Here is a 16728-nt window from a genome sequence, read left to right as displayed (position 1 = left end):
CCCAAGATAATAACTAGTATGTAGTGCCCTTTCTATTAGGTTTTTGTGCAAATGTCACTTTTTCAATGAAGCCTTTCCTGACCTACTGAAATTGCTACCTACTCTCATCCCTGCACTTCCTACTCCTCATCCAGGCTTTATCCTTTTGTTTCCATAGCCCTTAATCACCACCTGATTATTTTACCAATTTGGTTTTTAATTCCCTTTCTCCCTTTTCTCCTAACCCTCACACACTACAACGGAGGGCCCCAGAAAGGTCTGTTCTGTGTTCTGTCTCCAGAAAAGAGAGTCTGACACACATGGCAGGGACTCAACAAATATTTGAGAATAACACACATATTAAAATCATGATACCATTACTTACATATTCAACTAGCAGAAGCTGAAAAGCCTGATAATATCAATTAACGATGAGGATAAAGAGCTTTGGGAACTCACACTACTGGTTAAAATGGTACAAGCACCTGGGAAAACAATTCAGCATGACCTAGTTAAGCTAACTCTGTGAGTAGGCTCCACAACCAAGAAATTCTACCCATATCCAAGACAATCTCTCTGTATATTTCTAGGTGAGAAGTCCCAAGAATATTCACAAAGACATTGTTTATAGAACAGACATGTGATATAACTACAATGGAATTCTGTGTAATAGTGAAAATTAATAGACCATGTCCTTACATATTGATATGGATAACTTTCAAAAATAGAACGTTAATAGCAAAAAGCAAGCAGCAGAGAATATAGAGAGGATACTTTTCATAAAGGTCAAAATTAACAAAATTGTTTAGGGATATATGTGGTAAAATGATTATATAGAAAAAGAGAATGATTAACATGAAATTTAGTTTCAGTTTCTTCTGGTAGAGGAAGGAAGACGGTATAACTGGGGAGTCTCACAGGTGACTGTAGGCATTGGTAAAGTTCTTTCTTAAGCTGGGTACACAGGTGTTCATTTTATTATTTTCCTTTAAACTGTATAACTCACTGTGTTTGCCTTTTCTATCTTTTCTTGTCCCCCACCCCCGATGGTAAAGGAAAAAAAAAGTAATGCTTATTCTTTGACAACTGTTTGCAAAAATGACTTTTACCTGCCTTTTGTCATGTACTCCCCATCCAAATAATAAATACTTGAACCCAGATTTTCTGATAGCAAGCCCTCTATGCTCTTTTCATAATCACAGTAAACTATTAATGCTATCTCAAATTTCATTGTAAGCAGGTCCCAATCTATACACTGTTTGAAAAATCCACCTATAAATTGGTGGCTTGAAACTAAGCCTAACTGTTTTCCTTCCTGGAAGAGTTTCTGACCACAGAAGCTATTAATATATAAGGACAATTTGAGGCTGGGGTCCAACCAAAATGGCATTTCTAAGTCAATTAAAGAAAAAAACTTTGTATTATAAAAAGAAAAGGAAATGAAAAATATATCAACCTCCCTAGCATTTCAGTAGTTAACAACTTTTCAAGCTAGAGTTTTCTTGCCACAATCTAAGTATTTTCTTCCACATTTACTGGAGTTTATATATAAGTAAACTATACATTCTGACTACTTCTAAAAAGACGTCACAAATAACTATTAGGAGGGCAATAACCTGCCCACCTTTTTCCTGTTATGGTAGATTAAAAATGACAAGGTTTCTGTAGGACACTGCAGTATATGGAGGAGGCAACCAGAGAAGAAAACCAACCTGAGGGCTCTGGTTGGCCTAAGGGCTAATGGGATCAATATATTGGTTGGGAATCTCGGACAGACTATCATTTTAGGTTTACTTTTTCAACTTTTCCAGCATTTGTAATTAACTCAGAGCTGATTTCATTGACAATGTTCTCTACTGCAACATTAAAAAAATTACAGAATGAGAATAACATAGAATGAAAGTAACATTAAAACTCAGGATTTCAATATTTCCACAGCTTATAAGCAAGCACTGTTTCTGTTCTTTGGGATTCTCTGGTGACAGAATCTACTGACGAAATCTGTAACAGGCCAAGCATTCTTAGGTCCCGAGGGATAGAATTTTGGAATACCAACTAATAAGACGTACGTCCCCAGAAGCCTGTAGTGTTCAACATTGTGCAAAATGCTTTCTTGCCTTTTCTGTTTGCTTGTTAACCTCCAGAACAGCTTATTAATCAGAAGAGAGCCCTCTCTGACACTGTCACATAGGTGACCCTGGCTGTACAACAAAATGTTCCCACACCCTGAGAAGTCTGTAATAAGCACATACTGGATGATCCCCGGTAAGTGCTTATTGTTTTTTTATAAAATTTCTCCAAATTCTCAAGTAAAATTCACTGAACATCTTTATGTATCTTTCTGCACACAACAGTAAACATATGCAGACTGAGAAGAGCACTAAAGGAAGACACTGGATCCAGATTCAATTAGTAATCCAGGGAAAATACTCTAATGGTTACAAATAACTATTAGGAGAGCAACAGACACATCAAGGTTTGAATTACAGTTCTTCTAGCTCCTAGCTTTGTGATCTTGAGTAAGTCTGTGCCTCAGTTTTTCTTCTGTACAGTGGTCTAATAACCACTTTACAGAATTGTTGGAAGAATTTAATGCAAAATTTTTTGCAAAGCACCTAGCATGGTTTCTGATAGAGCACAGGCATCCAATAGGTGCCAATTTCTCCTCCCACTCCTAAAGAACATTTTAAAAGGTAATTCTTCTGGATCAAAATTATGCATCCAAATAAATTACTTTAAAAATTTTTTATTTTTTATTTATTTTTTTTTTTAATTTTTTTTTTTTTAAAGATTTTATTTATTTATTCGACAGAGATAGAGACAGCCAGCAAGAGAGGGAACACAAGTAGGGGGAGTGGGAGAGGAAGAAGCAGGCTCATAGCAGAGGAGCCTGATGTGGGGCTCGATCCCACAACGCTGGGATCACACCCTGAGCCGAAGGCAAACACCTAACCGCTGTGCCACCCAGGCGCCCCCTAAAAATTTTTTAAATCTCCCTATACTTCTAAGAAGGGAGCAATGGGAACCGAAAATGAAATGTATTTTATGACAATCTAAGCAGAAATGCTTAGGAAAATCTTGGTTAAGTCCTTTGCAGACAGAATTCCCTATTTTACACGAGCCAATTCTTAGGGAAGCAAAAGCCATCAAAGTACATGCTTCGACTTACCACTAAGGCATATTATTCCAAACACCAAAGGGAACTCACCCAAGTCAAATTACTGGCACTCATCTTTTGGAATACATATTCCAAGCTATGCCAAATAATTTTACAGATAGGTTTTCCATGTCACTGAATGAACAGATTAAGCTAAGGACACGTCTCTTGACAGTCCATTTGATGAGTGCTATCCCACACACCCTCAAAGAAGATTACCCTAATGGAGGAAAGTACCCCTACAACCTCTTTCTCTAATAGATTACATCAGGAAAACAATGTCAATGTGAAATGAATAATACAGAGCCCTTCCCACATGAAGTCGGCAGATTCAGCCTGCCTAGCCACCAGTTCAAGCCACAGACATTTTACTGGCTTTATCCTGGACCTCACAGCTGAAAATTATCATTGCATTATAGTGAGTGAACATTTGTCTACAATGGTCTAACCAAAAGGGCACTGAGAAAGGCTGGCAAATGTTTCAGAGAACAAGGATATGGCATACGCTCTCAGAGTGGGATTAAGTTTTGCATCAAACCAAAGATCTGCAGAAAGTACTTATGCTCTTTCCTTTATGTGGCTTCAAAACTTGAACCTGCTGCAGAAGCTGGATTTGATTTTATGTAAAATGTTATCAGCATTTTTTTTTTTAAATTAAAACCTGTATCTGCAGTTTTTTTATTTGGGAAAGAGAGAAAGAGCATGTGCACACAGGAGCAGGGGGAGGGGCAGACGGAGAGATTCTTCAAGCAGACTCCACGAGGAGTGTGGAGCCCAATGCAGTGCTTGATCCCATGACCCATGAGATCATGACCTGAGCTGAAACCAAGAGTCGGGACACCTAACCAACTGAGCCACCCAGGTACCTCTGTTATCAGCATTTCTGAGGCTACCCTCATAAATTAAAAAATGTTTCCCAGTTAGCACCATGAATTAATAGATCTATTTTAAGATATAAGATAAGAGACATGAAGATGTTCTGTTATGAATTTACCCTAAGAAAATCCAATATAAGATTATGTTATCCACAATAGCAAAACATTAGAAAGAGCCTAAAACACAAGGTCAGGGAAGTGATCCATAATTTATAAAGCAGAAACACAATGGAATGTGATCCAGGCATAATGAGTATAAAGATCATTTAAAACATGTAAAAATAAGTATGAGAAATTAAGTAAGAAGGAGAACTCAAAATGGGGGGTCTAATTAATTATATCTGCTTGTAGAAGGTACCGTATAGTTAAAATATGAAAGCAACCAAGTGACCATCAATGGATAAATGGAAAGTAAAATGTGGGGTGTGGGATAAAATATCATTCAGGTTTAAAAAGGACGGGAATTCTGACATATGTTACAACATGGATGAACCTTGAAGACATTATGCTGACTGAAGTAAGCCAAGCACAAAAAGACAAATATTGTATGACTTCACTTACAAGGTACTTAGCGTGGTGAAAATCAGAGACAGAAAGTTGAATGGTGGTTGCCAAGGGCAAGGGAGAGGGGGAATGAAGAGTTACTGTTTAATGGATATAGTTTCAGTTTTGCAAAGATGAAAAACAGTTCTGGAGATGGATGGTGGTAATGGTTGCACAACAACATAAATATACTTAATACCACTGAACTGTGTACACTTAAAACATGGTTAGGATGGTGTTATATGTATTTAATCATAATAAAAAAAATCAGGAAAAAAAAATCAATGTGTTCAAGTAGTAAATTTAAGATCATATGATTTTCCAGTTTTTGGGGAAAAAAGAACAATCATGAAACTGCTGAATGTAAGTAGTCTGAGTGGATTCTGTCAAAATAATATATGGAACATGTGTGAGAAAAATGATGGTTTGCTAGCCAGGCAGTTAGCATATAGAATGATGACGTGGGACAACCTCAAATAGAACAGACAAAAGTTCTGCTTTAAAGACCAAAGAATTCACAACTTCAAACAAATCAGCATAGCTGTGGGCTGTGGGAAAATAATACATGAAACAAGCTCACTCTTCTTGAACTGACTTCAGGCAGATTATAAATCTATGGTAAAGGCAAAAAAAAAAAAAGTACTACTGCCTGAAAATAGTGGCTACAGATGCAAACAGTACAACTGATGTGATATATGGGCAAAAAAAGGACTGATTAAAAAAAATCATCCTAGATGTTTGCCACCATCCTAAGACAACAGACCAATTAACCTGAAACTTCAAAACATATGGAAATTTTAGCACTGTGACTGTGAACTTTCTGTCACTGTGACTGGTATAAAGATATCCTCAACTTCTGCTTTAGATTTTTTTTTTAAGCTTTTTGGAAAGCTCTTTTAAATTAAGTCTTAATATTATTAAGAAAGAAAATAATTTTTAAAATAATCCCGGAAATTTGGGAGACATTTACTGGCAACTCTATGGAGAAAATGTACTAGCAATGCTTTCAGATAACCCTAGCTGCTTTTCATTTTCATTATACATTCCACAAATGATTAAAAAAAAAATTTATTTTTGCACAGTAAAAAATTTCAGCTTATCACCTTACAAAACTCTTATAGTCAACCTGTTAACTGGATAATTCAAGAAGGACACAAACCTAAGTTTTAAATTTCTAGCCATTTGCTAGCTGTGTACAAGATAAGAGAGTGCACTGCAAACTCATTTCTATCCTATCATCAAAATACAAAGCATACTGTAAATTCTTCAGCTTATTTTAAAGTTCAGGTTTTCCATTTAATGCTCTCCTCTCCAATCAACTCAAAACTTTAAACATCTGGTTATTTTTAAAAGCTCTTACCAAAAAAACATTTTTGTGAATGCATTTCAAATATATTTCAAATATATCCATAAGGTGGATACCTTGACAATAAATGGAAATATTGATATAGCCAAAAGTAAATAGTGAACAGGTTTTGAGATGTCTAAAAATTAAAATGTTTGAAACTGGGCTGCCTAGCAGAAAGAATGCCCAACCGATTCAAAAGCATTTTTTTTCTGAATAGAGAATAAATAATACAATGGCCATAGACACATGTCATTAATGTGTCTCTGTGTTTAAGCTTCCCAGTGGGACACTAAACAGAGGAATGAAGGTGGAATAAAGCGGAAAAAAGGAAGGACAAAGGACATAGCAAACAGCAGAATGAACACAGAATTACAACTGTAAAGAGTAGAAGAAAGAGTAAGCTGAGTGAGGAAGAGCTGCAACTGTACCTCCTGCCTCAGTGAGCTGGCTCAGACAGCAGGAGGAGACCTTGCTGCTTCTCTAGCTTCCATGCCTCCTTTGAAAAGTATCCTACAGCTCTAGGCTCCCCACAAGAGCTCCCTCAAGACAGTCACAGTCTCACTACTGTTAAAGCTTTAAGACAGGGGAACCTGGATGGCCCAGTCAGCTGAGTGTCCTCTTTGGCTCAGGTCATGATCCTGGGGTCCTGGGATTGAGCCCTGCATAGGGCTCCTTATTCAGCGGGGAGCCTGCTTCTCCCTCTCTACCTTTCCCCCCTCCCCGCCCTGCTCCTGCGCTGTCAAATAAATAAACAAAATCTTAAAAAAAAAAAAAAGTAAATAAAACTTTAAAGACCATCAGTACTAATCTCATCATGCCCTTCAACCCTATTTAAAACTGTCACAGGAAGTCTACAACTTCCAAATCATTCTTCTAATAAGGTGATAAACATTCCCATTTCTCACTTCTTCGACAATGAAACCCTTCTACAAGTCATGAACATATTCATTAATATAAACAGAATCCTCTTCATTCACCTGCTAGTCTGAGTCTCACTGAAACCTGTTTCTCCTCTGGGGCCTACAGTCCTATCTTCTTTTTAGGTGGTTAATTTTCTCTCCCATAGTTTGTCTTTCTTACTACTCATTGCCACCTTCAGTCCATTGGCTGGCCCTTCTTCCTAAAGCCCCCAACTTTGAATATCATGTTATGAGACCATACCACCTTTAGCCCTTCTTTCCAAAAAGCTTAAAAAAAAATCTAAAGCAAAACTTGAGGATATCTTTATACCAATCACTGTCAGAAAGTTCACAGTCATAGTGCTAAAATTCCCTTATGTTTTGAAGTTTCAGGTTAATTGGTCTGCTGTCTTAGGATGGCTGCAAACATCTAGGATTTTTTTTAATCATATAGATTGTCTGATTGTAATGACTATAGTCTCTCCTCTCATTTCTTAAAGAACTAAGCCCTTGGCTCACTGCCGCTCTTTCCATTACGAGCCCTGTCATAATTCTTGATGATTGCAGTATCTACACAGATGATCCTTCTAACATCCTGGGCCTCCCAGTTCACGGATCTCCTCTTCTCCTATCACTCTATACTCCATCTCATCTTAGAAACTTACTCCCAGAATCATAACTAGATCATGTCATAACCCAAAATTGCAGTCCCATCATAATCTTAATTTCAAGTATCCTATTCCCCAAACACTAGCTCCAATCTTTCCATTTTATTCTAATATCCCAAGCCTAATCTTATGTCTCACAGGGACCTACAATCCAACAATTCTCTCACCTCTTCCTCATCCCTCACTCTCAGTGTGCCCTCATTTTCCTCCTAACCCAACATAGATACCTTGGTCCATCATTACAATCAACCCCTTGCATATAATCTTGCCCCTCTCTTGCTTGGTCATAGTTGACAAATCTTCTAAACTGGATTAATCCAACTCTCTCCTTACTCCATTGTTGCACATAATTAAATGTGGCTGAAGAAAAACATAATTATGTTGATTCATCTAACTTTACAAGACCATTAGCTACAAGTGCACCCTTATTGCTGCTCAGCAATACTATTAAATCTCCCACTTCACCACTTTCCTAAACAGCTATTTCATATCTTTTTTTTTTTCAAATCTCTACCTCCTCCCTCATTCCTGCTCTCAGCTGATGACCTTCCTGTTTCACTAATACAAGCAAACAGAAGAGTGCTACAAGCTCTCACTACCGCTTTTATCCATTATCCTGTGACCATATTCGTTGCCTTCTCTCCTGTTACAATGAAATGCCATGTGAATGGACCAAAAGCCACTTCCTACACTTGTATAAAAATATTTCAACTCCTTTTGCCTACTTTAGAACATAGTTACCATCATAGCATCAACATTTCTTCTTATCTCTGGTAGATCATTCCCAGAAGCATGTTGTTATTTTCCCCATATGAAAGAAAAATGCTCTCCTGATCTCACTTTCTCCTCCAGTTTCTTTCCCATTCCTGTGACCCATTATAGGAAAATGCCTCAAGACCTGTCCATCCATTAGTGCATGGTAACTCAGGAAAGGGGTGGATGCTAACAAATGCAGAAGGAATGACGGAAAATCAGCATTTTGCAATGAATGGTATAACTTGACTCAAGCAAGGATCATCAAAGAATGCCAATGGCATCAGAAAAAATGTTGGGAAATAGGATATTTACACACCCCACTCACTAATTAACTCACCAATTACCAAAAACAAAATGTGTCTTTAATGGAAAAATTAGTCAGACACCTTCTTAACTGAGTGAGCAAAGTTAACAGCACAAATAATGGGACAAACTGGCATCAGGGACTTCGTGATGTGAGGCAATGGGAAACACGCAACATTGTTTATGGAGAATTCTTGCCAAAAACATTTTATCAGAATTAACTGTGAGGAAACAATCAGACAAATTCAGATTGTGGATATTCTATAAGCCACTACAGTAGACACTATAAAACTGACTGACACTGGACCATGAAAGAACTATAAAGAGTATTATTGGAATGAGCAAGATATTTATTTTTGTATCAATATTAAATTCCCTTAGTGTGATTAACAACACTGCACTTATGTAGATGACTGTCTTTGTATTTGGAAGTTACATGCTGAAGTACTTTTTAGGGATGAAGAGTCACAATGCCTGCAACTTCTGAGCAAATATTCAGAAAAAGGAGTTGTCTGTACTTGTCTCCAATTCCACTCCTCATTCTTTCTTGAACCCACATTAACCTTATCCCTTCTATTCCATCAAAACAGTTCAAAATCACAGATGATCTAATGATCTCCACACCGGTCATTCTTAGCCTGTATTTTATTGACCCATCTTCTCACTGAAATGCTTTCTTCACACTTGGCTCTATGGATATCCTATAGCGCTGAATTTCCTCCTGTGGCTTTGGTAGTTTCTTCCCAGCCCTTTGGATAATACATGTTTTCCTCAACTTGTAAATGCTGGAGTGCTCCAGGGATCAGTTTTTGAACCTTTTTTCTTTCCTACCTATATTCACTCTTTTGGTGTTCTTTACTTCCAGAGACCTAGACAATGAAGACCCCCAAATTTAGATCTCCAGTTCTGAGCTCTCTCCTGAACTCTAAATTATAGATCCAAATGTCTCCTTGACATGCCTATTTTGATATCTAATAGGCATCTTAAAATTAGCATGTGTCCAAAAGAGAATTTTTGAGGTTCCTTTGCAAACCTCTTCCACCCACAATCTACGTTATCTTAAGAGTACTGCAATAGCCCGTGACTGATTTCCTCTTTTTTGTCCTTACCTCCTACTTTAATCTACTCTCAATACAGCAGCCAGGGTGAATCTGTTTTGAGCTGATCAGATCAGCTCAAAACGCCAGTGGCTTCTTACCTCACCCAGAGAAAAAGTTCAAGTCCTTAAAATAACCTAAAAGACCTTCATGATCTGGCTTCATGTTACCGCTCTAACCTCATCTATTATTCTTTCCTCCACTCACTCCCTCCCGTCACACTGTTCTCTCTGCCATTCCTTAAACAGGATGAACTACAGCTTCAGGGCCATGTATTTACTATTTCCTCTGCTCCCACACTCTTCTCTGCATGTCTCACTCCCTGACCTCTACTAGTTTCTGCTTAAATATTTTTTTTATTAGATTCATCTGTCTCCCCTTCAACTGAACATGAGATATATGAGGTCAAGGATTTATATTTTCTTCACACTGTGTCTAGAACAGTTCCCGGCATTACGAGGTGCCCGATAACTATTTAAAGGAAAGTTGGGTTACTGAAGGATATTGAGTGAAAAAAAGACCAGATAACCTTTTCACTGGCATCTATTAAACCAAAGATAACTAAGAAAAAGAAGACTTTTATCATATCTAGTCTCTTTTAAGATTATAAGCAAAGAAACATGTCATTATTTGTTCATATTCTGGATGGAATTTCAAAGATATTATTTATATATATCTTGTATTATCTACAACAAAAAATTAATTTGAACTATTAATGTAAGAGAAGTTATTTAATATATGAGATAAAACTGAATATCCTTTATCTGTACGTATGTTACAAATTCCTTGAAGAGGCACATTCACTGATGAAGGCCCAACATGCATCACCTTACTATATATCAAACTGAGTCAGCCAGGAGACCTTTTCAGCAACACACTGATATGGAAAATATTATTCTACAAACATCAAAATACTGAATTAGAACTTTATTTAAAAATCTCATAATTCAACATTTTTACTTATTTATAATCTGAACTAATGTGATTTTATGATAACACTTCTATAAAGAACTAGAATATCAATAGAAAGACTAGCTTATTCTAGCTTTTACACCTATGTACCTGTTATCTGCCTCCTTTAATACTCTACCTTTAAGGAATTAAACTCCTGATGTTACTATGGTATATAATCCAACGTAAAAGGACAGGAAGTTTAAATAGTCTAAACTAAAATTCCTTTTAAAAACCAAACCAAAGTATATTCCAACAAGTGTTAGTGATTAAGGGTAGTTATTTTTCTGAAGAGCTTAATATTTTGGAAATCAAGCCACAGAAAAACTGATGAACGATATAGTATAATCTCATAGTGACCCTTTGTGGTTTACTGAAGTATAGCATCATAAAAGTCCTGAGGTTCAGGATAATTGTTACTGGGAATACACATTTTGTCAGACACAAATCCACCAAAATACACATATGACATGAATAATGCTCTAGCTTATTAGAAACCTTTATAAATATCTCAGATTCAGCAAGAAAGGTATTATCAGTGCCATTTTCCAGACAAACTGAGATCCTGAAAGATTAGCTCATTTATGTCATTTAACATGTGTAGTATGTAAAAGACATTTACGTGCACACATGCACATACATACTTGTGTGCATGTATATACCAAAATTCGCAGACAGTGAAACCTTAACTGAGGCCTTCAAAAACACTATGGCAAGACTTACAAAACACACTATATTTCAGAATATCAATTTTCCTCTATTCAATTAGCAGTAAAAAAAACCCCCAAAAAACCCAGTATTGATTGTAAGTCCACGAAACTGGCACTTCTACCTATCGTTGAAGGCATTATAAGCTAGTACAACCCTTTTGGAAAGCAATTTGGCACTAATCTCAAGAGACAAAAAGTGTTCATGCTTTTCCCTAGTAATTCCATTTCTGGGAAGCTATCCTATGAAAATATTTCAAAATATGGAAAAAGCTATAGATTATTTATAACATCCTAGATGCTTGGCATCTGAGATTTAACATTTGAGGTTTTAACACTGGTAGTTTTAACAGCTGGTAAGAGAACCACAGGTTGATCCACAGCATATGTCAAGTTGCTCTGTGAATGAGGAAGTCACATAACTAACTACTGAGTGAGGCTGACTGCCAGCATTAGCTTTTCCCTGTGGTCTGACTGCTCTCTACATGTACCGACATTTCTAAAATGGAGAAGGGAGAGGATAGACATCTTTGTTAAAAAAAAAAATTGCTTAAAAGTAAAAGGCCCTAAAATAGCAAGTCAATTACTTGGCTGGTGATGAATGTGAAGAGTCTAAGAAAATACTGGTATTTGTGGGTTTGGGATCACTAATGGCCTTCAGTCACATTTCTTCCCAATGCCATAAATCTATGGCAATGAAAGATTAAAAACATGACTAAGTATTCAACAACAGAGAAATGATAAATTAAATCAATCCTACTAATCATTCAGTGGCTAAATTAGGGTAGTGGAATTACAGATGATAATTTTTCATTTTCAAAATATTTTCTGCGACAATAATATTATATCTGGAAGTTAAAGTCAAGATAAAAATGTACTGCTAAATAGAAAAGGGAACAGCTCACAATTCATATCATGAGGTCAGCATTACCCTGACACCAAAAACCAAGGACACTGCAAAAAAACAAAAACTATAGACAAATACTCATCATTTAACACAGGTGCAAAAATCTTTAACAAAATATTACTAAATTGAATCTAGGAATATATAAAAAAGGTGGTATACCATGAGGTTTATCCCAGGAAAACTATATTGCTTATATCTTCCAGTTATAAATACAAGTGTAACTATCACTTACTTTGTATTTTCCCTATATAACTGTATTAACATAGACAAAGGTTTGATCTGGTCCACTTGACAAAGCTGAAATATTTGCTATAAAACTTCTCAGTCAAGTTTATTATAAATCTGCCTCCTCAGTCAATTGAATACTTTGATTTGAAGTGTTTATTTAAAGGTGGTTCAGTTAGTTGGGCATCTGTCTTTGGCTGAGGTCATGATCCCAGAGTCCTGGGATCAAGCCCCGTGTCAGGCTCTCTGCTCAGTGGGGAAGCCTGCTTCTCCCTCTCCCTCTGCCTGCTATTCCCCCTGCTTGTGTGCGCACGCTCTCTCTCTCTGTCAAATAAATAATCTCTTCTTTTTTTTTTTTTAGTGTTCATTTAAAATATCTTCATTTGGGGGTACCTGAGTGGCTAAGTCAGTTAAGCGTCCGACTCTTGGTTTTGGCTCAGGTCATGATCTAAATCATGGAACTGAGCCCTGCTATGGCTTCGTACTGAGCAAGGAGGCTGTTTGAGATTTTTGCTCTCCCTCTTCCTTTCCCTCTCCACCCACCAGCACGCACGTGCACTCCCTCTCCTTCTCTCTCAAAAATAAATCTTAAAAAAAAAAACTTCATTCAGTGAGCTCATTCTAAGACTAAACTGCAATTACAACATACTTGACTTAAAAGACAGAATTCAACATTCCTTGGAATCATAAAGTAAAGGACCTCAAGCAAAATACTGCTTCCCAAACATCCCTGAGTGGTATGGTAATATCACCATATTGTGAGACTTACTGAAAAGGGCACCCAACCCCTTAAAGCAGCCTCTTTGACTTTCTGCTGGACAATTCTAATGATGAAGAGAATTCCTCTTTATATTACATGAACTCTACTTTCCTTCAACTCTGATTTACTGGCAAAAATACTGAATTCTGATGTAGTAGAGTAATGAAGCCTTCATTAATATATTCATTCTGCAAGTACCTGATAATAACTAGTGAGTCACTTTTTAGACTTTTCCTCTCCAGGCTAAACGGAGTTCTCCCAACCATTGTTCAGATGTTACTACTACCAAATTTCATTTTTTCTTACCACAACTTCCTGCAAAAGACAAACATTTAAAACAAGTGGGCTACAACACAGTACCACCTTCCTACAGGAATATGCAGGAGACAAGTTCACCCTAGGAAATCTATTACAATAGTCAATCAACTCCCAAATATCAAAATACGCCCCAAAATAAAAATCTATGCAAACATTTTATTCCCAGTGAAAAGACATACTAGTTGTAAGAAACAGATATAACTGTACATAGAACACTTAACTTTTAAGCAATGATATTCCTGCAGGTTGTTAGTATTCTTTCATTTAGAGCTGAATTGTGGCAAAAGAACTGAATCCTGGTCAAAAATTCTACCTAGCTTTAAAAGATACACATGTATGTTGTACACCGGAAACTAATATAACACCATATGTTATCTATACTGAAATTCAAAAAAAAGATACACATGAATGTAAACAGCAGTAATCTGCAAAACCAATATTGGTTCCAAGGGTACATGCTGCTTTGCTCAGGTTGCTGGAAAAAAATGGGTATGCTAGAAAACAATCCTCATTTACATTAGTTTTTATCTTTGCTTAGCTTTGACATGGTTTTAATTTAATTAGTATTGTACTATTCTAAAAAAATTTTGTGGAGCCTTTCAAGGCAGTTATAAAAATCACTTATGATGCTGTACTTCTTTGACTCTTCACAGCAAACTGAGATGGAAAACTATGTATTACATATTTTGTGCTAGTGAAACCTTGCTAATTAAGGTCTAGTAGGAGTTATGGGAGAAAAGTTCACTTATGAATCACACATTTTAAAAAGTTTAATGACCTTAGAATGCATGGTGCCTGGATTCAAGTTGGTATATACTGAGAATACTGGAATCAAACCTAGGAAAGGTCTACCTTCATAAATGGACAGAAATAATTTGTAGTTAGTAAATCAAAGAAACCAATCAGGAAAAAAGTGGCAAGAGTCTAGAACACGAGTTCTTAAGTGAATTAAATGATGTATGCAAATACCGTGTTAACTTCCTCACAAAAACATTCCTGGCAAATGAGACTTTTTTAGGCTTATGTTTCTAAGAGTTAATGTTCTTTTCCTTCATATCTAAAATGCACTCAACGTCCTGAAATGAAGAAAAACAAGTGAACATTTAATGAGTATCTAATTCTTACCTGGAACCCACTTAATTTCCATTTCCATATCATTTTCTTTGCCTTTCTTTTCTTTTTCTTGAATAACCTGCAAGAGCTGCCTATATTTAGCAATTTGTTCTTCATCATCCTTCTGACTTTTCTTTGTTTTCCCATCTTCTTCCACACTGACTTTATCATCACCTAATTAAAAAAAAAATCAATTTCATTTAATACAAGAAATAATTGACTTTTAAATCTAGATTTAAATCTCACAATCACTATAGCACCTTCTAAAAAATGTTGTCAGATAAAATGCAACAGAATATCAAAATCAGACAAACTTCTTAATATTAAATGAATTAGATGAAAGCATTTACTCTTGTTTATAATAAAATTCACTTGCAATGTAAGTTAGCACTGTCTAAGCAGTATATTGGGAATTACCCTTTTTATTAAAATTCATGTTTCAAAATAATTTTATAGACATGCAACATCCTTGGACTTTCTCTTTCCTATAAACAAGACAGGAGAGAGAGCATTTTATCCCTCTTTATGTCCTCCGCCATCTGCACACTGGCTTTAAAAAGGTTATAGTCACTAAAAGGAGACTGAATATTGTTGGGATGCATTTCATACATGGATTTAACTGTTTATGCTGAAGAGACAGATAAAGGAAGCTCCTTGGAATCCAAAACAATGAGTCTTTCCCATTTGATGGTGAAAAAAAGTGTGCTTATTCTTAGGATCTCAACAATACACGGAGAATAAAAGTGAATAAATTAGAAATTAATCCAACTAATATCCCTGTGTGGAAAAATATCCACTTTTCCTACTTTTATAAAAATAATTAAATACAAAGGAACAATATAAAATTCATGGACAACAAATACCAAAGAACAGTAACACGTGAAAAGTTTGTTTGCTCTGTATTTCCACTGTAATTTTCCAAGTCAAAAACATAAATTGAGAACCTGGGTTTTAATGCAAAACATACAGACTTATTGAATTGACTAAATGTCCCTGGTAAAGGAAAATTTAGAAGCAGCATAAGGAAGACCCTCTCTTCCATAAGCTATGGTTAACTGGTCACTAAAAATGTCTAACATCATTAAGCATTTAGCTGTCAAACATCAACGTTAAGGATTGTCCTCACATTTTTAAAAAGGTGACATGGAAAAAGCACTGGTTAAGTAAATGTTTTCATAGTTTTTTTCTCTAAATGAATAAAAAAATAGTCCAGGACATTCTTTCCATCCTATCACACTTTTATATTTTCACTCAAACAGCTGAAATTCATTTTTTTCCTGTTTGTGCTTTGTGCCACAAAAATAATGTTGGATGGAATTCTGTCATGTATCCCGTAATTCAATGGATAAAACATCAGGAACACATTAACGAAATGGCAATGTATTTCTTTCTATTAAAAGCTTACTTCTGAAAACATAATTAGAAGCAAGCTCCTTCCAGGTTGAAATTTTAGCAGTAAGTCTCTGATGGCCTACTTTAAATTGATTTTTTCCAGTACTAAAATTTTACTTTCTGAAGCTCTAAAATGTGGGATAACTCATGTATGTCTGTTTTTTCCAATTCAAGGACAATACTTTGTGAAAGCTTTAATACTATATAAGGAATGAAAAAAAATAATCCAATAGTAAGAAGCCCTGCAATGATCTTTTATAAACACCAGGAACATCTAGTAACTCTAAGGCATTCAAATATTCTAATGTCTCTATCAGAGGTACTAAATTACAGATTAAAGTAAACTGGCAATCAATTAAAATACTGAAGAAAAATGCATGCTTTAAAAACTTAATGAGTAGTATATTTCAAACAAAAAGCCATTAATTCTTTAAGTTCTAGAAATAAAAATATATGATATGGAATAGTATGGTAAGCACCTTATGAACATTAACTCAATCTTTCCAACCATCAGCCAAGTACTATTATTATTCTCATTTCACAGCTATGAAAAGGGCTTAGGAAACCTAACCTATATAACTCTCCTATAGGGTAAACTCAGGATTTGAAACCAGAGGGCCCAAGATCTTAAGAATATATTGACAACTTAATACATTTTTGCCCAAATGCCAATAATATCATTTTAAAATCTAGGTCAGTTCTCCCAAACCAATCTCCCAAACTGTTAACA

The 16728-nt window shown here is 35.9% G+C and overlaps 1 protein-coding gene across 3 annotated transcripts in view; it reads right to left on the bottom strand.

The window, feature by feature from the left end:
* Positions 1-16728, bottom strand: part of ESF1 (ESF1 nucleolar pre-rRNA processing protein homolog) — a 63261-nt gene that overhangs the window by 26446 nt on the left and 20087 nt on the right. For all 3 annotated transcript variants that reach the window (XM_008703362.2, XM_040637972.1, XM_008703361.2), the window contains one exon: positions 14619-14780. In XM_008703362.2, the coding sequence (XP_008701584.1) occupies positions 14619-14780 (162 nt within the window). The remainder of the gene's footprint in view (positions 1-14618; positions 14781-16728) is intronic.

Source organism: Ursus maritimus, unplaced genomic scaffold, assembly GCF_017311325.1.
Source record: "Ursus maritimus isolate PB19 unplaced genomic scaffold, ASM1731132v1 scaffold_22, whole genome shotgun sequence".
Classification (NCBI taxonomy): domain Eukaryota; kingdom Metazoa; phylum Chordata; class Mammalia; order Carnivora; family Ursidae; genus Ursus; species Ursus maritimus.
The sequence above is the reverse complement of the archived record's forward strand: the minus strand, read 5'-3'. Positions and strand labels throughout refer to the sequence as shown.